The sequence below is a fragment of the Heliangelus exortis genome, chromosome 1 (genome assembly GCF_036169615.1).
Source record: "Heliangelus exortis chromosome 1, bHelExo1.hap1, whole genome shotgun sequence".
Classification (NCBI taxonomy): Eukaryota; Metazoa; Chordata; class Aves; order Apodiformes; family Trochilidae; genus Heliangelus; species Heliangelus exortis.
Window position 1 is genome coordinate 92,452,529 of NC_092422.1, and position 25,977 is coordinate 92,478,505.

Consider the following 25,977-nt stretch of genomic DNA (forward strand, 5'->3'; position numbering starts at 1 on the left):
AAGAGTGGTTGATGGCTGCCTCAGTGCCTTCCATTTGTTAGAATAAAAGTGGTACAAATTTTGTTTCTTTCCATTTGAAGATTGCATTACTGGTTTTATAGCTGTTGCTGAATAAAACTGGGTTTGTGCAATTTCTGATTCTGTTTGTCAACTTTTTTTGTTGTTGGTTGGTTGGTTGTTTTTTCCTGATTCTAATCTTGTCTTTAATTGCAGAGCTGTTAGATATGTAGTAAGGCTTCAATAATGGGGATATTTGGCTCCCAGTTGTGTAAGATACTGAAAAAATAGTTGGCTCAATGTAATTTCTTTCAGAAGCTGCTAGATCGGTTTGATTATGATGATGAACCAGAAGCAGTGGAAGATTCAAAGAAAGAAGATTCAGCTCCCTCTCCTTCAGTTTCTCAGCCAGCTTTGTAAGTTTTATATCATAATAAAATTAACAAATCTTTGTTCTAGTTCAGAAAGCTAATTGAAGTTTTAAGTTACTTCAGTGCTTAACTGTTACAGTCCAAAGTTAAAACATTGCAAACAATATCTGATGATTTGGGTTGAAGTTTGGTTTGTTTGTTGGGTTTTGGTTGGGTTGTTTTTTTTTTTTTTGTTGTTTTGTTTGTTTGTTGGTTGGTTTTTTTTCTTGTCTTTGGTGACCTGGGTTGCATTTGGCATGTTGATTGAGGAATGTGTTCTGTGGAGAAAAACTCAGTTTTGGTTTCAGGGTGAGTTCCATGTTTTTGTTGCACAGCTGGGTGTGTTAGGGCGTTGTTAGTCATCAGCTGGTTTGCTTTGCTGCTGCAGAAAAGATGCTGTTTCCAACATTGTGGTAGTTTTGACTATTAAAAAGATTAAAATTGGCTTTGCAGCTTTGTTCTCAAACATTAAATGCCCACACAAACTAACTCAGACTCCTGTTGCCCTTTTGATATGCATTATGATCAAGTCTTAAATTACATGATCACATACTAGTTCTTTCCACAGGACCTCTCTCTCATTCAGTGCACAGGCTGGATGGTGCTCAATACCTGGGTTAGTCACTATTTTTTTTTCCCTGCTTCAGTATGTGGCCCCATGTCTTATTTTCTGTATATGCCTTCCAAACCCTTCTCTCAAAACCAGAATCACTAACTTTGTCATTAGCCTTCTTGCTGTGTTTATGACCTTGAATACGATAATATTCCACAAGTATCAGTTAATTAAAATTTAAGTAAATTGGTAGTATATATCCCTATAATACAGGTGGAAGTCTGGAGTACAGAAGGATGAGGTGCATCAAGCACGATCACAGCTTGTATATGGCCAACCAGACATCATTAGAGTAGACTTTTTTATCCTGTTTAGTTCTGTTTGTAATGCTTCAAAGCTTCCATCCTTATTACCTTCTAGTTTTATTAGATGTCACTGAAGACTTGGATCCCAGTAGTCTCATTTTGGGCACACAAAATCAGTAATACTTTGTAAGAAAAACTTATCTGTCCAGAATTATCCAAGAATTGTATGGCACTTGTGTCTTAAAATACTACAAAATTCCATTTCACATCACCATAAATTTTTTTTATCTTCCTGTTTAGTTTCTTACCCAAACTCCCTCCACAAACTGTAAACAGATCCCATTAACTGCACAGGCCTCATCAGTTCCCTGAGCACTGTCCATTCTGTGTGATGAATCAGGAAGTGAATGACATTACTCCTTCTGCCCTAAATTCCTCCCAAACTGAAATGTTAGGTTTTTTTTTTTTTTTCCGCAAAAAGTATGGCCAGTTTATTTTCCTTGAGGAAAAGGCTTATTTCTTTTGTTCCCAAAAGAGGAACTGGAAAGGAAAAAAGTTAGTCTAAGGCAGGCAACCTTAAAGAAAAATTGTCCTAAACTGAGATCTTTAGCAAGATCTTAAAAGTACAGGGGGAATAGTGGCTTAAACTGTTATGTAGCATTTATTTAAATTTTAAAGGACTATGCTCACAATGGAGAAAAGAAAAGGAATCCATTCTTTTGCCTTTTTTGTTTTCACTTTTTTAGGGAGAAATGGGATCATAATAAAGATAATTTTTTTGTCTAAATTTTTGAAGCAAAAAAGTGTAAATGTATATTGAATTATTTAAAATTAAGACACCTAATCTGTGTATCTACTGACATGTCTCTCCAAACTATTACTGGTTTTAGTGCATTTCCAGGAGAAGGTATACAACAGCAAGTGTTTCCTCAACTCCCAAATATGGATCCTTTCCAACAGCGAATGATGGGAATGCAGCAGGATCCAATGCGTCACCAGGTAACTTCAGCGCTTTCCCTTGTCCCTCTGTTGTGTTACAGTTGAAGGGTTTTTTGGTTTCTTTGTAAGAGAAGTAAGGATGTGGTGTTCCTAATAGTGGAGAGTGACTATGGCTTAGTCCTCTAAATTTCTCAAGAAACGTATTTTTGTTCTCTGTTCTACTAAATCTTTGAAGAACAAGATTTTTATTTTATGCAATTAAACGCTTGACCTACTTCATCTTTCTTGGGCTTCTGGTCTTTTATTGTGACTTTGGAGCAAAGATAGAATTTTACTTTAGTAAATGGGGAAAGATAAAGTAATATATTAATTTTTATCCTAAGTGGAAGTTTTTGTATTTTTTCTGCTCCCAAGGTTCCACTTCCTCCTAATGGGCAAATGTCAAGTTTTGGTCTCCTGCCTACCCCACAGTTCCCACCCATGGCTCAGCCAGTGATTCCACCAACAGCACCTGTGCAGCAAACTTTTCAGTCGCCTTTTCCAGTACAAAGTGAATCACACATGCAAAAACCACATCAGCAGGTGAGGACTCCTTGCAATAAACCTAATGTAAGTGGTCTGATACCTGTCCTTCTTGGATGTGTATCATTTGAAGACAGGAAGTTTCATGATGGGTTGTTAGTTTTGAAGTTTGTGGAATCAGTGCATTCTGAGAGATTGCTTGTTTGGATGTTCCCTTTCAGGGTCTCATCATGAAGACTATTGAAATTTTAGGCAGGAACATAGTATGATCTGGAGTGGGAAGCTGTGGAGTACTTGGGGTAGGAAGGAAGAGCTGTGTTGACCTTACTGGGGCTTTTTTAAGCAGGTTCTTGTGTTTTGTGTTATGTTGAATACGTACTTCTTCCTTTTTCAAATTGATTGTACTGTAATTTACTTATATGTATGACTTAAAGTAGTCTCCTGTAATGTCTTGGAGAAAGGCTTACTAGAAGACCTTATTTAGCCTGTGATTTTGGTCATGGATGTAAGTCCACTGACTGACTTTAAGGAATATAGTCATGTTCTGTGGAGATACGTGCATTACTGAATTTGACTGAACTGTGGAAAAACAGTAACAGGCAGATTGAAAATGAGAATTTAGTGTAAATTATTTTTGCTATGATTTTGCTGTGGTTGTATTAATTTAGTACCGTATTTTTAATACTCCGTATTAGTAACTACAAAGTAGTGTTGAAGCTTCTGAGGAGAGTCACATTAAATTTTAATTTCATATATGGGAAGATTCAGTATCATTTTAGTGCTGTTAAATAATCTAGTCTAGGCATAAAATGAAATCAAATGCTTGTGCTACTCACCTATAACACTGATAAATTTAACATTTTAGGATATGGAAGTGGAACAGCCGCCTGTTCAGGAGGGAAAACGACATGTTTCTGACAACAGAAAGTCGAGATCTAGGTCTGCATCAAGGTAAACTAGTGGAAGTTCAGACAGTGAGGATACATGTTAAATCAAGTAATGGATTTTAACACAAGGAATTTAAGTGTGGTATGTCTGAAGACTTGAAAACGCTTTACTAGCTCTGTTGTGCTGATGTACAACTAATGTACTGAGGAGAGTTACACTGATTATCTCGAGATATTCAGAGAATCTTGTTTTGTGCTGCCAGTTCTACTATGGGGATGGTAGCTTCTACCTGAGATGACAGTAAATAGCTGAGAGGTGAGCAGATTCCATGAACTATTGTTGGAGATCTTTTTCAGTGCCTTAGGACATCCTGTTATCACACATATTTTGAATTGGCTTCTTGGGTGTCCTGGTCAGCCCAATGCCTTTGAGGTGGTTTCTTGCAAGTACCCATCTCTGCTGTACAGGTTGCATTCTGTGACCAAATGCCAAAACATGGATTAATGTGAAGAATCAATTTCCATTTCATTTAAGGATTAATTGCAGGAAAGTACTGTCTGTGTATTTTTCTCCATATGGAAAACACTAGTGAAATTTATTGGTAAAATCAAAATTGTCAGGGGCTTTAGTTGAATTCCCCTTCTGGAACAGAGAAAAAAAAACACTCTTTCAATGTCTTACCTCTGAGGGGAGTTGTATAAAAATGCAGCTAAATGTTGTATGTGCTTCACTGCTGTAGCAATGAGAAACAGATTAGTGACTTCTAAGACTTGTGAACCTCTGTAGGTCATCTACCTTCTGAAGAAAATTGACTACCTGTACAGTTTTGTCTTATGTGGAAGAGAGTAACTTCAGTGCTCAACAATTCTGGGAAAATTTTAGGGAAGCACAATATGATAGTTTAATTTTATCTGTGCTCTAAAGAAATTTTCTTATGAATCAATTTGTGATCCAGTGTGCTATGGGCTCACTGTCAGAGGCAGTATTTCAAATGCTGACCTAGCAGATCTGGCTCCAGTATTAAAGTAAAGCTATCTTCTTACCAGGAGTCTTCTCTTTTGCCAAGTTTTGTATAATCTCTTTGAAGGTTTACTCTTTCTTCCAGACCTTGAGTAGTTTAGAACTTCAGCATCATGTAAAACACAGTTTCACTGGCAGAATATATTTTTAATCTCTTTTTTTAGCCATTCTTGTGTAAAAGCAATAAATATTTTCCTGAGTTAAGTAGATGCCATTTTTTTCTACATTAATGTTTCGATGATCAGCTTCAGTACAAAATTATTAGAAGATAAGAAATTGAAGAATAATCAGCTGTCCTGTGTCATTAATAAGCTACTGCAGTAGTTCTAGGTCTAATGTCAGGTGAAGAAACTTTGATTTATTTTATACTTTTTTACTGAATGAAAAAGTGCCTGATTATTTAAATAGATATCTGAAGTAGTCATGTAGCTGTCAGTGCCTGGGTCAGAAGGATGGAGCATAAATGGTTGCTGGTTTAAACCAGGTCACCTAAAAGGAGACGTTCAAGATCTGGCTCCCGCTCCCGGAGGTCACGTCATCGCCGCTCTCGATCTCGGTCCAGGGACAGACGCCGGCACTCTCCTAAGTCTCGGTCACAGGAGAGGCGGGAACGGGAGAGGGAGAGAGAACGAAGGTCAAAAGGCCTTCCTCAGATCAAATCAGAAACTGTTAGTGGTAAGTTCTCTTTGTTGCTGATGCAACAAATTCTTGCAGTATCGTTTTTTCAGATGCTCGACATCCTTCCTGGTTTATATATGGATTGTTTTTGTCTGTGCCCAGTGTTTTCTTTAATGAATTTTAGAGTTCTGTGGAAGTGAAGGTACTCCAGTAAATACTATGCATATGTAAAATGTAATGCTAACAAGGCAAATGGGTATTTTAGAAAAACTGTAAGAAATAAACTTCTGTTATCAGAGGTTTTTTTTACCTTCAGTATATGATATCTGCTCAGGTTATCCCAGCTGTTAATCTGATGTGTGTTTGTTTTTTTTTAAATCATTATTCCTTTATTAATCCTTGGGTTTAATGCTATTTGATATGTGTTCAGACTCATCCAAACAAAATTAAAGTGTGCTGTGACTTGTTTTCTGAACTGCTGCAAAGCTGATAAGAATTAAATTAATTGCGCTGCCCCTGTACTGCCTTTACTCATAATAGACAATTTGGCATTTTTTAACAGCTCTCTAATTTTAGTGTTTTCTTAGTATTTCCAAGCTGGAAATATTTGGGCCGCAAAATGAGGGAGGGGGAAAAAAAGCTGAAACAGAATATTTTTCTTTTCCTTCATTTGAGATATAAGGTAAAGCACATTGCGCAACAATAACTTAAGCACTTAATTATGATTTTTCTAATGATTCCATGTTATGTGTGTCTGAAACTTGGAGGGGAGCTTTGACCTGGAAAACACACAAGCTAATATTCAGATTTCTGAAATAATCCTGGCTTTGCCTATGCTTGTAGTCAAAATGTAGTATTGTCTTCTGAATATTTCTGGAGAGTGTGAACACTTTGCTGGAGTCATTAAATAAAAGAAGAACATTCTTTTTTATATAAAAGGGACAAAAACTCAGAGTTTTAACCAGCAAAAACCTTGAGAATAACATACAATTAGTCTAAAAGGGCTACTGAGACTTAGTAGCTGTTCATTAAAAGCTTTGTGACAGTGAGGAATACCTGCTTTTGCCAGCATCTCTCCTTGTCACATGCTTTTCTGGGGTTTGTGGTTTTTCATCACTTAGTGGGGAAAATACAGGTGGCTGTGATAGTCTTCGGCCAGTGTGGTACTTTGAACTCATCTGCTGTTTAATTTCTTTGGATAGAATGAAATGAGATAAGCATGTTGCTTACTCTTTTCCTGAAAGAAAAATGTTGTGTCAAAAATTCTTTCTTTAAACTGTAGAAAGAAATGGCATTGAATAGGTCACTAAAGAGGTTAAAAGTCTGAATGGTCATTGTAGTTCGATTATCACCACATTTTGGAGGAAAATCATGCTAGTAGAGGGTGTATCATCATAAATAATCTGATTGCCATCTTGCCAGTAAGCAACATCCACAGTTTGAGATGGCCTGTAGCTTGGATTTCATATTAAGCAGAGTGAATTACCTTGTTGTGAAATACCCACTGTATGTGTTGGGATATGTCATGTGGTATTAGCAGCAAAACGTGGTTTTCCTTTCTGTGATGATTTGTAGAGCTTAGAAGAGCTCAGGATCATAAGAATCTGCAGGTCACTTCAGTATTAGTTACCTGGAGAGCTTCGTAGTGAGTTGTACTGTGACAGTGATTCTGGTGTAATTGCTGATGTTAGCTGGTTAATGCAGCTAGAGGTAAACCAGAAAAAGAGGATTCTGTCAAACACTCCCAAAGATTACTTTGTATTTTAATATTAGCTAGCTTTTAAATGTGAATAGCTGACTATTTTAAATCACTATTTTGATGTTTTGTCTTGTGATTTGTATTTCCAAATGCTCTTACAATCTGTGTTAATTCTTTGATTGTAGTTTGTAGTACTACGCTTTGGGTAGGACAACTGGACAAAAGGACTACTCAACAGGATGTTGGAAGTCTTTTGGAGGAGTTTGGCCCAATTGAATCAATAAATGTAAGTATGAATGGTGCAGTGTGCTACTTTGATACGCCTTGGTTACAAAAAGCTTTTCAGGCTGTTTTAAGACAGCTTTGGTGTTGATGCATTCAAAAGAGTCAAGACCTCTCATTATCTATATGGTTGTATTTTCTAACATGAAGAATCAATTCATTCAGCAACCTTATAGAAAAAAAGAAGGCAGCTGCTTTGGCTTCTTGCAACTTAGTAAATGCTCTTAGGATTAAGAGAGAAATTTACCCATTTTCATAAAAATTGTGTTTTTTCTGGAGAGAATTGAATGCAAGGGCTGTTGAGTAGATGGGTACCAAATACATACTTTGTTACCACGTTCCTTGTCTACTCCATTTTGTTTGATTAGAGATGTGGACTCTGAGGTGGGGGTTTTGTTTCTTTTGCTTGTTTCTCTTCTGTCATTTCAGTCAAAAACATCAACAACTATTGTCATGTTTTGCTGTATTTAAGAATATTTTTTTATATATAAATAGTAGCTGTTTTGGTAGATAAAAAATTTAAACACGCAAAGAAAAAGTGACTCTTCATTTTCTTGCTATTCCCAAATTTTGTAAATGAACGTAGAAGTTTTTCTGCAAATATATTACAAATAATAAAAGTTAATACAAAAGTGCAGATAAAATTGAATGTGAAAGTACAGCTGTTAGCTTGTGGAACATGAAATGAAGTGAGCTATTGAGTGTTGTCTTTCTTCTAACCTAATACCTAATTGCATGATCATAGCATTTATATTACAGTACTATTCAAGTTTCAAAGGTTTGAAAATACAAGTCATCCATATACTCAGAACAGAGTTTAAAATTTTCCCCATATGTTGCTTTTAATTTACTAGAAATTTTTATTTCCAGAAGATACTGTGTATCTTACCCTCTTGAGCTTACATTCTTTCATACTTCCAAAGTCCTTTTTAAACACCTTCTGATGTTCCATCTTACTGTAATTGAATGGTTGCATGTTGTTCAATACTTTGTTAATGTGCTAGCAAAACCATTTTTTTTCCTTGAAATACAAACAGATGATACCACCTAGAGGATGTGCCTATATTGTAATGGTTCACAGGCAAGATGCGTACCGTGCCCTACAAAAACTGAGCCGAGGAAACTTCAAAGTCAATCAGAAATCTATAAAGGTACTTGTTGGGAAATGCTGAGCTGTTCTAAAGTTATTGTAATTATCCTTTGTCTTCTGTTTTAGACTTTAGACTTCTGTATATTTTCATTGAGGTATTATGTGACAGACTTTTATATAGATGCATTTTCTTCCTGTTCTGTGATGTGACTCATGGAACTCATACCAGTTTCCTTGAAGGATTGCTGATAATTGCCTATTTAACCAACAAAAATGCTGTCCTTTTAGTCATTACAGTGGACTCTGTTTTTCTTGTTACTAGTTATTTGTCTTATAACTGAGTTTAATTACATATGATGATCATACAAAGAGTACTAAAAAATAAGGAAGAATGCTTTGATTAGTGTCGTTCTTCCTTTTGTAGAACACCATGTTTAGAGTGTGACACTTTCCTCTCAAGGGCAATAGAATTAGTCTTAGTGAGTGAGTAATATTTGAAGAAACTGCCTTTATGCGTTTTTACAAATTGCCTGCAGGAGTCAAACCAAGAAATAAGAACTAAGTTTGCTTTAAAAACCTCTTATTTTAGAGTTTTGTAACCTGTTTTTCCTGCTCCTTCAATTAGAGGTGTTTTTTTTGCTTTTTTAGCCTCAAATGGAAATGCTGTTTTGCAAAAACTAAATATTAAATCCATTAAAATGGAAACTTTTAGTGACCATGTGTCTTTTTCCCCTAGATTGCATGGGCTTTGAATAAAGGAATAAAGCCAGATTACAAACAGTATTGGGATGTAGAATTAGGTGTTACTTACATACCGTGGGACAAAGTGAAACCTGAAGATCTTGAAAGTTTCTGTGAAGGAGGAATGTTGGACAACGAAACTCTTTGTCCAGGTAAAGAATTATTGCTCCATTTTAAAATTCTTTTTAAAAAGTGCTCTTTGTGCTAATGCAGTGCAGTTAGTGTGGCTGATTTTCCTGACTATGAAGTGCATATAAAATCCTCAAAAAATGCAGAAACTGCAGCATATGTAAACCATAGATGGGGGAAAGATGGGAGGCTGTTAATGATAATCCCTCATCAGGAGGTGTGCTGCTGTGTTACAAGAGGCTGGGCTAAACAAGCATGTGTCTACCAGATGACCTTTCAACCATGCTGGTGTTTAACCTTGTTGATAATGCATGATGCAAGTGTGTTGTGCTTGTTAGCTCCAGAGCCAGCCTGGGTGTCATCATCCTATGCCATCCTCCTGTCCCCCACTTCCCAGTTTGTACAAGGCACCCTTAGCAAAGGAGCCTGCCTGTGGAGTAATGGTGTAGCAACTGAGCTGATGGCAACTGGGTAATTTCTAAAAATGTGCCTATAGTTTTCATGCTTGTGATGTTTTCAGTTCCTTTAGCAAGTCTTGTATTTATAGTGGCCTAAAGAGAATTCTTGTTGTTTTGTATGTAAGCAGTGAATATTGCAGGCTTCTGTGGTTGCACTAAGAAAATGACACTTCTTACAGTCAGCAGCTTCAAGTCAATTACAAGCTTCAAATCAATATAGAGCTGCTAGTGTGCTGGTTCTTGTGATTTTAAAAGTAATGTTAAATTACTGCAATGAATATAATAATCCTGCTTGAAGACCTTTGAATTGGTACTCTTGACTACTGTGTTGGTTCTAACCATTGTAAGGTGTGCTGTCTAATTACTGAAAAATTACTTCAGGCTTTTGTCACTCTGTCCAGTTTGCCCATGCTAGGTGCAGGTTAATCTAAATAGTAGCATTTCTTCATGATAAATGCAGGAAAATAAGTTGAATGTGTACTTAAAGTTCAACGAATGATAAACATAACCTCAGTTTGCTCCAGTTTTCACAGTGCTTTTCTCTTACCCATAATGTCTGTCCACATCCTGTTTTTCTGTTTAGCTGTCTTTTCCCACGAAGTTCTGACACTGAGGAGAGCTATGTGTCTTAAGTAAAATTAGTTTAAAAGCTGTATTTGGTGTTTCACTTGTTTTGCTGCAATTCTTTATTCTTGTATTCTCCTTTTTCTTTGTTCAAGACTTGAAAATGTTGATTATTCAGAAATGACTTCTCAAATTAGTGAAAAAGCTGCTGCCTTCTTTCTGTAGAGCAATGAAATGAATCTGTTGAAAGCTTGTCCGTAGGCAGCCTTACTGTTTTTGTTACTAATAATGTGTTTCGGAGTCCTGGGCATGTAGAAATGCTGTCAGGGCAAAGAATTGTTAAATGACCAGTGAAATTAATAAATTTACTTGCTATGTTTCAGTGACTTGCTGTGCTGTATTTGGAGTAATTTGGAGTTTTTATTGTCAGAAATACATTTACTGCTTCTTAGCTCAGTGCTTCTAATTATCTGAATGTTTTCACTTATGTACTTTGTTTGTATTACAAAACATGGTAATTTTACTTGATTAGTTACTTGACTAATTAGTTACTTTGTGTGCTTCTGCTGAACTGATCCACCTATGTTTGGATTTGTTGTTTTTTTGTACAGAGTGGAAGGGAATTCCCAAGAAATCTGAAAATGAAGTAGCTCAAAATGGAGGTGCAGAAGCTACACATAATGAGCCAGTTTCACCTATACCTAAAGCTTTACCTGTTCCAATTCCCGTTCCCATGCCCACCCCTATAACAGTACCTCCTCCACAGGTGAGAGTTGCTTCCCATTTGTTTTGGTTATCTAAACAAAAACTTATTTTAAATAATTATCTAGTATGGTAATATGTAAGTTAAAGTGAGGGAAGAAATACGGTGAATGGTAACTAGTTGATTTTGTGTGTGTGATTGTCATGTTGTCCCTGGTTTAAAATGCTCTTGTTAGCAGATTGGCTGTGCTGTCCATTTATGAAAATAGCTTTCCTGTATCATAAATCCATTATCTGGGAGTGTTCATGTGAAAGACCAATACAGTCTCTTAGAAGAACATTCTTTTTCTGCGAAGTCACAGTGGCAATGGAAGACTTGAAAAAACCTCAATCCATTAGGCTGTGTGTCCAGCAGGAGCAGAGCATCTGGTCTGATTTCCCTGAAAAGTGATGTAGCTTGCATGTACTTGGGAACTGAGTCAGTGGGAATGATAAAGTACTGTGGGACTGTACTTAAAATATCTATTCTCACAGTCCTGGGTAAATTATTGCTGGACGTTTTTTTATCAATGGATTTAATTGCATCCTTCCAGTTTTATGATTGCATTTGTTTGTTTTCCTAATTAATTTTCCTCACTATTGGCTTAAGCTACAGACCTTTTAAAATATGCACATTGCTTTCATGTTCCTTCATATTGTGTATACTGAATAAGCCTTTGGGAATTTATTATAAAAATTTTCATTCTTTTCCTTTATAATGGTGCTTTTATCAAAGCTGTGTTTTCTGTTCATTCACTAAAACAACACTGAATTTTTTCCATTAGTTTAAGTAGCATGTAATAAGAATTACTCTCTTCAGTGTTTTATAATCTGTATGTCTTTTAGATTTAGTTATTGACAGATGCATTACTACTTTCATAGTAATAGTTTATTTCTTGTCAGTGTTAAAACAGGAGTACGTCTTCTCCCAAATGGGAGAAAGTGTGAATTAAAGGCTTGTTAAATCTTGAGAAAATGTGATTTATGAACTACAGTATGGCAGACACTCCGAAAAGATCAATTCTTTGAGGGTGTATATAGTTTAGCCAATTATGATTCAAGTACATTTTGTGCTGTTCTGACACACAAGTCCCAAATTGCTGTATTATTAGTACATGAGCAATGAAGCCAGTTTTCTAATTTCAGAGAGCTTTACTAGCCATTAACTGTGTTAAATAGTAGTTCTTTAATTCCATGCTGAAAAAGAAAGTGTAAAAAAAAAAAAAAACAAAACAACTTCATAATATGTTGGGTGTGCCGGTTGCTTGTCTCGGCCTCATCAGCTTAATTTTTTCACTGTGGCCAAAGAAACTTGTGTTTTCACAAATTCATGCCATCATGAGAGTCTTTGTTTTCATGATGAACTTTTTAATGCTGTCTCATACTTGACAGCATTGTTTTCTCTGGACATAAAATTACAATAGTTTAATAATTTGTAAATAGTTCGTAATATTTATAAAGTAAATTTGTTGTGGCTTCCCCATCCCTGAAAATGTTCAAGGCCAGGTTGGATGGGGCCTTGAGCACCCTGATCTGGTGGGAGGTGTCCCTGCCTGTGCAGTGGGGTTGAAACTAGATGATCCTAAAGGTCCCTTCCAACCCCTGGTGATTCTGTGATGCTATGAAATTCAGCTGTAATGATGTTAGTAGTAAAAATAACATGTTTTGTAGTATGCAAATGTGACTTAAAGCTAATTATAATCCATTTCTTTTGTTTAGTTAACTTGTAAAGCACCATTGCATTTTATATAGCTGATGTGTGTTTGTCTTCTGATACAAGTAGAACTTCCTTCATTTGTATTTGGCTTCAGTGTTGTAACCTGTAAGAGGTGTGGAGGTTACAAGTGCTGGATAGCTCTGAATGAGCACCACCAGTACAGTGATACCAGGTTGCTCGGTGCATCCATCTGGGTGCTCCCTGTTAGGCCCTGCTGACCCTCTGGTTGGAGAAGCAGGCTTGGTGGTAGGTCAGAACAGGCTTCATGCACTGTCTTGCAGTGATGAAGCATAGCTCTGCCTGACACATAACCCCAAACAGTTTTGACTGCATGATTCTCACAAAATCTGTTCTCTATTTACACTTCTTGACCTTCCTTTTGGTTGTGTTTTTTCTTCTGCCCTTTCTCCACTTCAGTCTCCTTCCAACAAAACAACTCCCCCCCCAGTTATTTTTTTGCTGTTTTCCATTTTGCTGCATCCCTACTTGCTATTTCTGATCTAATTACCTAAGTACTGTCCTTGAATATTGTCCTGTCACAGCCCTGACAGTCACATGCTTAAAGGTAGGATGGGAAAGAGCTGGCTTTCTGTGCTATCCCCTGCATGGGCTGGATGGAGCCCTGCTCTGCTAGACATTACCTGTGAGCAGGTAACTAACTACAGGATGACTTCCTGTTATTGCCATTATCACCTTGATCTTTGAGTGCAACCTTCAGTAGCACCCATGGTGTCTTCTCAGCCCCAGGGTTCCAGCTTGTTTGCAGGACAGGTGGAATGCTTCTGTTGTGTTGTGCTACTGGAGTGAGACCTTTTCTTGCCTATATATTCAGATCTCTGAGCTGCTGGTGAATCTGGTCCCACTCCTGTCTGTCTGAGTAATCCACCTCAGTGGTCTGCCCTAAGTCTATTTCTTGGTAGTTGAGAGTCAGTTTTGGTTAATAGCACTTGAGATACCACTTATGTTGCATGTTCATTAACAAAGTTTTGGGCAGTTGGTGTTCCATTCTTCTGGCAAAACTTGATGTTACCCTACCAAAACTGCCATTCTTTTACCATGGCTCAGACCTTGCCAGGATTATACATTGAAGTCCAGGGAATTTGCTGTGGCCACCCTTTCCATAAGTTTCCCAATCCAACCCAAAGTTCGTTTTCTTAATTTAATGGGTTTTCAGCCAGAAACCAGAGTCCAAGTGGAGTGTGTACCTCCCAGATTTCCTGTTTTCTCAATCCCACATGCTGCTTCTCCTTGTAACTACATTTGGGAGTTAGGCATTGGTGCATTACTCATCCCATACACTTCCTATTGAAACTGGAAAACTTTTTCTTTGCAGTCTCCATGCTGGTAGCACACTCCAGGTGTGCTTAAATAGATATTTACTTGTCTCGGAACACTGCAGGTAGACTGTGCTCCTTTAGTTCACAGGGTCAGTGACTCTGCTTCAGGTCTTAATCTGAAAGGTGTGCAGTAAGAAACAGTTACACCTGGACACAGGCTAAACCCCAAGAACTGTTCACTGACATGCACCTGGAAGTCCATGTTACAATTATTGAGAGGTCAGTTATTACAGTTACCAATGGTGCTAGTAAAATACCTTTTTCCCAGTGTTTGTCTCTTCATTAGTAAAAATTAATAAAATTGTCTCCCTATTAGCATTATTGTTACTTTATTTTACCCAGTTCATCAGCTATTATTCTGAAACTGTTCACTAGTGCTCTGTGTTTGGTATCTGTAAATATTATTAGCCATTGGTTTAATCTCTTTAACAGAGAAACTTTTATACTTCTGATTGTATTTTAAATTTGATGTTGAGACATTGGTGCAGATTCTTACTGTCTTCCTTTTTTCTTCCTGCTTAAAGGAAAGGTTTTAATGTGTTACAGTGATGTGTTAGAGGGTTAACTTTGAAAAAAATACGTACAATTATGCTTGGATATTTAGGTATGAATATCTTCTAATATGTATCTAAATCATCTTTCTTCAGTGTTTCTTGTTTTCTGGTTCCATCACAATATTTTACTATTAATTTTATCTTCTCAAGCCATTGTGTACACATGCTTCATCCAGTTTTCTCAGCTTTTAGCTACTTAAGAACTGATAGTACTTAGCAAGCTTCCCATCTTTTGAAACCTTTTTGTCTTCTTGGTACGTCTCCTCGATTCCTTCTGCTAAGGACACAATCTGTACACAACCACAGGCTTCTCTGAACATGACTGTCATCAACAGTCATGTTGTTATGCTCAGGAATGATTTGTAAGTTGTTCTTTGAAGGAGTGCTTCATAAAACTAGCAGAAAGACCTACCGAGACTGTTAGGTTGCTGTGGTTTTGCAGCTTGTTCTCTAAAGCTTTAATTGTGATTAATGGAAACAGCTCTAGGGTAAATCAAAGTTAATGTTTGTCTGCATAGTCTTGGCTGTAAATGGTATCCTAGGTACAGTTGGTGTGTACTGTTGGCTTTGCAAGGTCCTAGTCCCCAGAAAGTCAGCAGTGCTCCTTTCTGCTTCTCTCTGAAATCTGGCTGTTATTCACACAGCACCCATCCCCTTCACCACCTGCAGAATGCAGCCATCCCTTATGGTGCCATCTGGAACTTCTGCCAGCTTCTCACTTTATCTGTCACATCTGGCAATTTCTTGTGCTACGTCCAGTGGTTTCTCACATCTTGCCCAGTTAAACTTCAGAACAGGGCCTAATCAGCAGGCTGCTGTATATAATTGATTTTAGAGTTCTAATAATACAAGTTGTAATGTGCCTCTGCTCACTAAACCAGCCATTGGTAAAGAACTTGGAACAGAAGTTTGAAGTGGTATCATGTGTTTGGCAGCTTGAGCATCTTCTTTTACGTTTAATGAGAATATTTTGTTTAATGCCGCTTCTTTAGTTTCTGAGACTAAAACATTAAAGGCTGTTCCTTTACTATAGAAATAAAGCATTTTATGAAGGGTCTTGGTGTAGTAGCTCTGAAATTTTGATGGTCATGGAGTGATCAAGTTATGATCATTTGAGTACACAGCTCTCCTTTGATTTAATAAATCAATTTTAAATGCGGAGCATATTTTGATAATACTTATTTCCCACATATTTAATGTTTTTATAGCAAGCTTATGAGTGTATAGACCAGTTTAATTTAAACTGGTTTCTGTTCAAAGCCTGATATAACTTAGAATAAAAAAAAAAAAATTAACGAATAAGGAAACAATAGTCACTCTAAAACAATATAGAATCTGAGGTAAAAGGAAAGAAAAAATACTAGGTTTTTAATTGCTCCAAAGTTTTGTACATTATAGTGCTTCATGCTGGGTGGTAAAAGTAATTCCAGCTACTGTGTAAAGGGTATATTTAGATAAGTTACCAGCATGCATGAACATCACTTTATTGCAGAAATACTTTTTGTCTTTAAGAAACAAAGGCAAACAAGATCCATGTTCATGTTTTAAGTTGTAGGAGCTCCTTGTCTGCTAACTAGATCATTACAGAAGTCACCTTGTTGCAGAGTAATGTAGGGTAGCTTAAATTTTTGTGTTTTGATGGAAAACAGTGGACAGCAGTCCACAGATGAACGACATATAATCCATTCCATCTTGAGGTAACACATTTTTTCCCTTTTTCCTTAGGTTCCACCACATCCCTCAGGTCCTCCTGTGGTTGGTGCGCTCCAACCACCTGCTTTCACAGCACCTTTAGGAATCCCACCTCCTGGATTTGCTCCTGGAGTGCCACCACCACCACCACCTCCATTTTTACGACCTGGTTTCAACCCAATGCATTTACCCCCAGGTATATTTACGTAATTTTAGGAATTGCAAGTCCTTTTTTTAACCATATAGTGAATAAAAGCATCTGCCATATAAACTGCACAGGTATGTTTTGGCAAAGTGGTACTCAGTGTCAATATATACCTTTTTACAGGATTTCTTCCTCCTGGACCACCACCACCTATAACTCCTCCAGTATCTGTTCCTCACACTCCAGCAGTAAACATCCCAAATTGTAAGTGTACAAATGTTAGGCAGGTGGCAGTTGAAGGACAGTAGCAGAAAAGCAGAAAAGCTGACAATTTTTTTTAATATGTCAATGCATTGTCTCTTAGCTACAGCAACTGGTGTGAATGAAGACACTACAAAAGATTCTTCTGTAGGAAATCCCATCCCAACAGTGGTTTCTGGATCCAGAGGGAATGCTGAAACTACTGATAGTTCCAAAATGTATGGGACTGTTCCACCTCCTGTAGCACCTACTAATGTACCTGCTCCTGTCACCCAAGCAATTCCACTTCTTGGTAAGTTAATTTTTGTGTATATGCTTCAGTTTTATTATTCTCTGAATTTAAAATACAATTTTGATTTTGGTCCTGACGTGCAGAGTGTGAGAAAGTAAAGCTAAATTTTCTAAACTCATTTGAGATTTCTGGCCTTCTGTTGGCTTTTAAAACATTTTTAGAGATTTTGAACAGATGGTGCACTCATTTTCTATTATTGAAGATGTTTTGTGAAGAAACAAAAAACCCGTAACGTTTAAGTTACAAAATCAAGACAGAACAAAATGCTGTCTACCTCTAACAAATTGAGGTCTATACCATATATAAAATTAACTTATAACAAAACATCTGTATGACTTATGAAGTGTTTATACACAACTATTACATGTATAGATTTAACTTGCAGAGAAACAGTATTTTCTTCTTGTACTTTGTATCTGTTAAAATACAGTATACATTTTATGTACGAAGTAAATAATTTTAATAAAATGAAAAGAAAAAAAAAAGGCAGCCCTGTAGTATTACAGCTTTTGAAACCTTTTTAACAATATGTTACCTTATTTAAACATTACAAAATGGTATTTAGACTAGCAAAACCAAGCTCACTTTGGATACTTTATGTAAATTCTTTTTCATTATATGCTATTAACTTGGTCAGAATTTTAAAGGCAGTGCATACTGTTTAATATTACAGAAGACTGCTGAATTTTAGGATGGCCTTTTATGGGTTAATCTCAAGAATATACTTGAGTCTTGTTTCCTACAGATTTTAATAAAATTATTACATTTATGGGATTTCAGGCCTCTGAATGAGAGCATAACAAGGGAATGAATAAAGCTAATTTTGTTTCAGTGTTTCTCTGCCCAGAACTTGACAGTGTACACTAAAAATACTCACTCAAAGATTTGTTTCTCTGACAACTAACTGCTCTATGGGATTTGATGGCTAAATTTTCCAGCCATGATTATTGGATCCTTCATGCTGAAAATTTGAAATAAGACCCTTTTATAAGACATTTTTCAAAAACTAAAGAACTGCTTCTCTCTGAAAACCAGTCTGCTTTTAAAAATCTATTGGAGAAGATATGCAAATCCAATAGTTAATGTTGTAGAGTATCTTTGACACTTGGCAGAGAGAAAGAGCTTAAAAAATGCTGCAGTGACACCTCAAACTGAGAGAATTTGGCAGTGATAGGGATTATCAGACTGTATTTTTTAGGACATTCACATCTCAGTGGTTAAGTTACACTTCTTGTAATTGTAATACAGTATTATCAGATTTTTTAAAGTTTCATGATACTACATCTTGTATGACATAAAGTGAACTTTTTATTCCAAGCCTTTGGAATGTACTAAGTTACTCAGCAATTTCCTGTACACATAAAGAAAAAAGGTTTTACAAAATTAGATTGAAGTAAATCGTATACCCTCATTAATTACTTGAACAGTAGCTGTTTTTATTCTTAGAAGTTCAAGGAAGCTGAATTTGATGGAATCTAAAATCAAGAACTTCCCTTTGGTTTTTGTCTTTATTAACTTGTTTACTGAATAGTTGAGGGAGATGAAATTGTTCATGTGGCCAGTGTGCTTTGTCTCAATGTTAAGGCCTATCAACAAGGGAATGGAAGAGCTTTTATGTCAGCTTAGAAAGAGTAGTGCTGAAGTAGTGACTTAGAGATCTGTGTGTTTACTTAAGTAGTAGCATTTTATGTTGATGAGTGTCTTATTTCAAGAAGTTGTTTCTTCTAATCAAGGAGTTATGTGCATCCCTCTAGCCTGACATTTTGGAGTTAAGGGGGACGGCTCACAATCTGTTATAAGAAAGGAGAACATGAGAAGAAACATAATCATAATACTTACATGATTACATTATAACTTTTACATGATTAAAGATAAAATATTAATATCAGTTGTCTTTGCTTCTAAAATTTCCCTAAGTTAACACAAATGGAACTGTCTTCTTAAAAAATCACTTTGATTCACTTATCAGTTGAGCTTAGCTCTGCATGTGAGAGTCCAGATCTGGTCTCTCCTTAGGCTAGAAGAAAAACATGAAAGAAATTGTTTTCCACCACTCCTGCTGATCTAGATAGCAAAGAAGTGTCCTTTGAAGTCTTCCCCTCCCTGTCCTCTGAGTTCAAGAGCTGGCTGGGATGCATTCTCATTCCTTCCTTTTCATTCTGTGTGTCACTAGGGAAATCAAAGCATGGGAAATGCCAGGTTTTCACCATGTGTGTGGGCATGAGATGCAATCTACATATGTATCCTGGTCCTGGAGCCTAGAAGGACTTGCAGTCTTGACAATGAAATGTAGGCTTAGTATCTGACCTACGGTCTTGTACAGGTCAGAGGCAAATGGACTGGACAAAAGAAATGAGTAGGTACAGCAGCATCCTCAGATAGCCATGGGAAAGTGCAGACATGGGAAATGGAATGCTTCAGACTAAAGGACCTCAACATTTATATGGTTTAGCAATTTGAATTAGGTGGCTGTTTGTGTGACTGGTTTCTCACAAAGTCCTCAAACTGCTTGTTAAAACATTCCCATGATGTGGTTCTCCAAGCTGAGATGAGAAGGTGGAAGAAAGAGTTGTTTGACAGCATCATGAAGTATGTCATGAGGAATCTGCTTGGGGATATAGGTATGAAGGGGCTTGAGTAATATAACATGAAGAATGAAGAAATATTCTTCGGATATTTGGGCAGGAAACTTGCTTCAGCAGGCTGAATTCAAGGAGTGAAGATGGCTTTTGAAGAGACTGCCATAGAAATCTAAACATAACCTTTCCTGAGAACGCCTTATATAATCTGTACAAACACAGAGGAGCTCTTTTCTGATTTTTGTAATTTAAAAGTTAAGCTTACCTTTCTATCTGTTCATTTTTTATATGGAAGCTATGTTACAAAGTATTTCTAAATTTATTACTGTAAGATTTCTTATGCTTTCTTAGTAATGTAAGTTCCATTCTGTTTCATCTCCACTAATACCATTCGTTCCTCCAGTGTAATTCTTTCATCACTTCCAACAGAGACATATTTGTGCTTCAGAGGAGTGAGTCCTCGTGGACATTGTGTCTGAATTTTTTTGTGCTTATTTCTAAAAACCACCATCAGGTTGTTTTGATTTAGTTGTATCCTTGATCGTGTTTGCTGCTGTTATAGCTCTTGTTCTTAATTTGAACAAGATTATCCAGACTGTAACTGGTTTTGTGAGTGTATGCTCATATGTAATTCTTTTTAATGATCTGCAAAGCAGATAGTTTTAGCCTCCTTTTACGTGTACATATTGCAGAAAGTGACAGGCTTTTAAATCATTTTGATTTGCCAACTTGTTCTTAGTGTTGAGCAAATGCTGTAATTTGGACCAGTAATAAACTGCTGTTGCAGATGCTCTGTTTCAAATACTCAGATTCTGTGATCTCTTATCTTGATTAAATACACTATATTGCAGTTTGTAGGTTCTGGTCTAGTGCTCTTTTTACCAAAATTCCTACGATGATAATTACATATTATCAAAGATTATGCTGTAGTTCTCATCAAACTTGGTATTCATTTCCTGTTTATGCATGTGGAATTACTTTCTTTTTTTTTCCTCCCTTGCTGGTTTGTTCTTAAGTAACTACATGGTCTTTTTGTAATTGGCATTAAATTCTTAAAGACTACAAAATTCTCTGCATCAGAGTACGACTATATTATGAAGTCCTTCACAGGAGGGGTGAGCTTTTTATTAATACAGTGATCAACTTAATAAATTTCCAAATTTCTTGTGGTAGCCCATTTTAAAAGCATAACAAACACTGTGTTTGCTTATTATATATGTGACTGTTGCTGTCATGTTACTAAGGAATGAGAGCTCAGAGGTAAGGGAACGCGAACTCTCAAGCACCATTCATGGAATTCAGATTTGCCTTCATGATTCCCTTGACCTGGATCAATTCAGTGGGTTTTTAGGGCACAAATTTTAGGAATCTTAATACCAGTAACCAGCATTGTACAGATAATGTAGTTTGACTCTTACCTCCTTGTTCAAGCATCTTCTGTGCATAGCATCAAGCTCCTGCTGGCTTCAGTGATGGACATTGACTACCCTGAAAAGTGCTGGTATTTATGGCAGGTTGTTTAAGCAGTGAATTGATATTTAGGCTCTCAAGTTTAGGCTTCTGTCGTTACAGTCTTGGCCTGATTTAAAGGATTCTGTATCCAGCTCCAGAAAAAGACAAAAGACTTAAAGCGTTGTCCTTCTGTCAGTAGTTTCCTGGTAGTATTTAATGTTCTAGTTTTAAAATGCAACATTTCCTGCTGGAGATTGAAAGGAGATTTAATGTGACTTGCTAAATGTTGAAGAACATCAGCATCACACTCAAAGTGTAAAACTTTAGCCTCTTCTGCTGGAATCCTAAGCTTTTGACTTCATGTTCTCCTACCTGTTTCCATCAGATTTGCAAAGGAGTTGTATTTGAAGCAGGATTGCTGTGTCACATTCAGAAAGCACCATTCCTTCACTTGCTTTCTCGTAACAGTAAAGCAGCTAAGTAATTTAACAGATCATAAGAGACACTTGCAATCACTTAGTAGAAAGAAGTTTTAAAAAAATAACCAAATGCTACACTTCTGTTATGTGAGCATTTGTAACTCTAGCAATTATTACAAGGGAACATGGGATTTGTCCAGGCAGAAGAGAAGATAATCAGAAGTGAAGTGACGGTGACACTGAAATGATGTTACAGTGACACAGAAATCTAGCTTTTCACCTAATTTATCAAAACAGTGAGGATTACTCCTGTGACCTCTCTGGACAGAAGACACTTCTTCAGGACAACTGTAGCATTTTGGGCTCTGTCGTGCTAGTAAAGTGAAATTACAAAACTGCTGACACTGATTGTCCTTGCACCTCTGAAGCAACACTTGTGGTTGGTGACGGTGGGTTTTCCTAGTACACTTGCATCCACATTCTTTGTACCAAACACTAAGTTCTGAGGACCTTTCAATGTGCATCACACATGAAAGTTATTTTAAAAATAAAAGTTCCAAAAACAAACTGTATTTGCACACTTGACTAGAATTAATACATTAGTTGTTAACATCTGAGGATTGTTGTTGTTAACATCTGAGATTGAGCCACATTATGCAGAATAAGCAGCTGGTGAAAGGGATGGTTATTTTATACCCATAAGCAAGATGGCAAGGTTAGTTGCCACAAAAAAGCTTGCAGTTATAAGCAAATGAATAAAATACAGGCTGGGGCAGATAAATTCCGTCGCTCATTGGCACAGGTACGAGAAGGTCATGAGATCACTTTATTGCTTCTCTAGGAGCCCTGGTATGTCATCAAGCTCGACAAACTATTTAAATTTTACACAGGGGGTCTTTCCCTGTGTAAGACAAGTAAGGGCTTTAAATTTTTTGAGATATTGCACATGCAATCTGGAGCACAAATTTCACTGAGCGTTTTCAGTAAACTTGGATGTATTTTGGAGTAAATTTTCAATTAGTGCCTGGTTTGTCAGCCCAGTAAAAAAACCTCTTAATAGCATTTCCTACAGGGTAATTCAGCCTGCCTGAAAATGTGAGTGGGCTGATTTAAGTGTGTTCACCTACCCTGCTGATGTAGTTGAGATTGGAAAAGAATGGTTTCAGATACCATTATGCTGCTTCTGTGCTGCATTTTGTGAAGAAATGAGGCTGAGAATTTAAATTACTCTTACTTGTTGAATTTTAAAATCTTTTCACACATGCCTTATGTTCATGCTGTCATAACCCACATCCACTCTTTGCTATGAAGCAGCAGCATATGCTTATTCTCCTCAGCTCATTAGAGCTCAGTTATTCCTTTTTGCCTTGCTTGTAATCTTCTGTGGAAGAATTTAGTCATCAGCAAAAATAACCTACAACTTCAGAATTCAGTAAAGAAACATCCATGGAAGACCTCATCAGCCATATGCCTGTCTTGTCAGACCTGTAGTGCTAAGTAATGAGAGGAGTTTAAATTAGGTGACTTACAGCCCTAGTTATGAACATGAGGAGGGCTGTACCTTTGGAAATTAAAAAGGAGAAGGGAAAACAAAAGCAAACACAAAAAAAAGAAAAGAAAAAGGAAAAGCCAGCATAAAAATTTGCTGTTGCTGCTGGACCATTTCTTTCAAAGATTGTTTGTTGCCTGTCAAGCCGTGTCTTAAAATTGACTGCTTGGAGGGGAAGGTAAGGTGATACCATGGACTGGAAGAATATTCACTTCCTTGTTACCTGAGTTCCCTGATGAGCAACGTCCAGTTTCCTTGTAATATGAATATAAATAGCACTCAGGTGAAAAGGTCCTGTTAGAGATGTTCTTAAGCATAAGAAGCGTTACGGTGAAAGTTCAGTTCTGTAGTTGGGGGTTGAAATACTGAATGTATCAGAAGGAGGAAGAGGGAAGGTATAACAGCTGGATGGAAGGTTACCTGGGATGCCTGCTCCACTGTGCTCATTAAGTTGAAATCAAAGTGCAGTTTTCACTGATGATATTGCCAAGTATTTAATTCTACTGTTCATTTGCAAAGATACTTCACTTTCTGGTTTTACCCAGGGCAGGAGTTAGAAAATTTTCTGTAACCTGCACTCTTAAATTTCCATTTAATTAAACAGGTAGAAATAAAACATTACTTATAGTCCTAAAGGAGCACAAGATGGATTAGGAGAGATTTTTACTGCTTCTGCTGGTAAAAGTTGATCTTTTAAATTTCAGTGCAAACATACTGTCATATATGGGACTTGTTTTTTGCTAATAACTGCTAATGAGCAGAAGGAGTTAATAAATCCCATATTAAAGCTACAGGGAACATGGGACAATAATGTTGGGAGTTAAAATGAGGTCCACAAGATAAAATTGGCACATGCTTCTTGGCATGAAGTCCTCGTCTGGAGCTCGGTTATCTGTGGTTCAGTTCATCTTGTGTTGATGTCAGCAGGCTTTGGGCTGAGCTTTCTCAAATGGTATGTTTGCAGAGTTGTTTTTCTGTTCTAAAGACCTTGCTAAAACAGTAGTCCATGATTAATAATTGCAAGTAGTTGGTGTTGGGTATGTGCTATAAAGGATGGGAAATTGTATTTAAAAAATAAAATTCAGAAATCACTTGTTGCATTCCCTTCCCATTTACATTGCAAGGTTTATTTTATTAAAATTAAACTTGGATTAATCCCTTTTCTTTGGAACAGCAAATTGAATTCCCTGTAATTCCCTGCTCCTGCTCCAGCCAGGCTGGGATCTTTCCTCTCCCTTCACAGCATACTGTGCCTTTTACCTGCTGAAAGTGGTGTTTATGACCCAGTTCAAATCACAAGCACTGTAGCTGGATATGATTTCACTGATGTTTATAATAGAGGAGAAAGGTTTTAAAGCTAACTAAAGGAGGTGAGGTGTCTTTATGCAGGAAGCCTGGAAAGCATGATCTATTGGGAAGGTGTTTTGTCCCCAACCAGATCAGGAAGAGCTCTGACCCTGCATACTGGCAATGGCTTCTTCACAAAAGGAAGCCTTTGGGATAAGTTATTTACTGCCATTTGAATATTATGCCTAGCACAACAGAAGCTTCTCTTAAAGACAGTGATCTCTCTATATACAGTAAGTAAGCCAGTGCACACTGCAGGCTGCTCTCCCTCTGTCACAATTTCAGTGTCACTTGTTTCACGAGACAGTTTCAGAACATTTTTTTAAATGCTGAAGTGCTGTATTGTCCCTTCTTGCCAGCCTCTGATTTGACTTTGTCCCTGTGTGTTTGTTTGTTTCAGGCACTCAAGGAGTTGCGCCACCCCCTCCAGCCCCGGTGGTTGGGTTGCAGACTCCCTCCACTGGCCTTTTAGGAGCCCGGCCTGGTTTGATACCACTCCAGCGACCACCAGGAATGCCACCCCCTCCTCTGCAGAGGTTTCCCTTGATGCCACCCCGACACATGCCTCCCCACATGATGCACAGAGGGCCCCCGCCGGGGCCAGGGGGCTTTGGGATGCCACCCCCCCACGGAATGAAAACCCCTTACCCGCCGCCGGGTCACTTTGTGAGACCTGGGGGGATGCCGGGAAGCGGGGGGCCAGGCGGACCCGAGGATAACAGAGATGGGAGGCAGTTTAGGAACGACAGGCAGACGTACACGTCTAACAGAGACCAGGAAAGATACGGAAGGAGATCTTTCAGCAATCGGGTAGAAAACGATCGCGACCGCTACGGGAACCGCAACGATGACCGAGATCACGAGCGACCCGGTAGTCGCGACAGGCGAGAGTGGGGGAGAAGGAGCCCCGAGCGCGATAGGCACAGAGACTTGGAGGACAGAAACAGGCGGTCCAGTGGCCATCGAGACAGAGAGAGGGATTCCAGAGACAGGGAGTCCCGCAGAGACAAGGAAGAAAATCGAGGAAAGGAGAAACCAGAGATGACAGACAGGGCAGATGGCGACAAAAACCACGACTCCCACAGCGGCAAAACGAAAGACGCAGACATTGTTTCAGAACTCGCTGCGGGAGAGTCTGAACCTGCAGGTGCAAAGCCTGCTGAAGAGTTAACATCCGAGGCTACCTCATCTGTGGAACAAGCGGAAAAGGAGATGGGCTCAGTGGCAGAGGCTCCTCGCTAAAGACTGGAAGTCCTTGAGAGATGACAGTGACATTTGTTGGAGTGTAGAGCTTTAGAGTTGTACAGTCTGCTGTATCATATTTGCTTCTGCTTATATCACAGCCCCTCGATAGTTGGTGGGGAATTGTAAGCAATTTGATTGCTTCCCTCCTATTTAAAATAGCCACAACATAACATGAGATACTGAAGATATGATTAAAATATTACCCATTTTTGCTGTAACTTTTTTAAAGTTTTGACTTTAAAAAGTTTACAAATCAGAAGTAGAAGTGCTTTCTATTTTTTTTTTTTAATTTAAGAAAAGGTAACGGTGAAAGCTCCTCAAAACAATAGGGATGTGTTTTTAATAAACTCTATTTTCGTAACAAACTTTAACGTGTGCTATTCTTCCTACACTGCACTGAAGTGGAAAAGGAGTGTTCAACATCTTAAAGTT

At 37.6% G+C, this 25,977-nt stretch overlaps 1 protein-coding gene across 6 annotated transcripts in view; it reads left to right on the forward strand.

Annotated features, from left to right (window-relative positions):
* The window catches only part of SCAF4 (SR-related CTD associated factor 4), a 44,701-nt gene extending 18,791 nt beyond the window's left edge, over positions 1–25,910 (forward strand). The window contains exons 8-21 of one of the 6 annotated variants that reach the window (XM_071754595.1): positions 313–413; positions 976–1,023; positions 2,156–2,264; positions 2,619–2,786; positions 3,592–3,677; positions 5,119–5,309; positions 7,137–7,237; positions 8,271–8,384; positions 9,060–9,216; positions 10,827–10,981; positions 16,290–16,452; positions 16,585–16,665; positions 16,766–16,954; positions 24,701–25,910. In XM_071754595.1, coding sequence (XP_071610696.1) covers positions 313–413; positions 976–1,023; positions 2,156–2,264; positions 2,619–2,786; positions 3,592–3,677; positions 5,119–5,309; positions 7,137–7,237; positions 8,271–8,384; positions 9,060–9,216; positions 10,827–10,981; positions 16,290–16,452; positions 16,585–16,665; positions 16,766–16,954; positions 24,701–25,542 — 2,505 coding nt within the window. In that variant the 3' untranslated portion in view covers positions 25,543–25,910. The remainder of the gene's footprint in view (positions 1–312; positions 414–975; positions 1,024–2,155; positions 2,265–2,618; positions 2,787–3,591; positions 3,678–5,118; positions 5,310–7,136; positions 7,238–8,270; positions 8,385–9,059; positions 9,217–10,826; positions 10,982–16,289; positions 16,453–16,584; positions 16,666–16,765; positions 16,955–24,700) is intronic. The other 5 variants (XM_071754608.1, XM_071754603.1, XM_071754623.1 and 2 more) reach the window with 5 other exon arrangements.
* Positions 25,911–25,977: the final 67 nt, after the last annotated feature.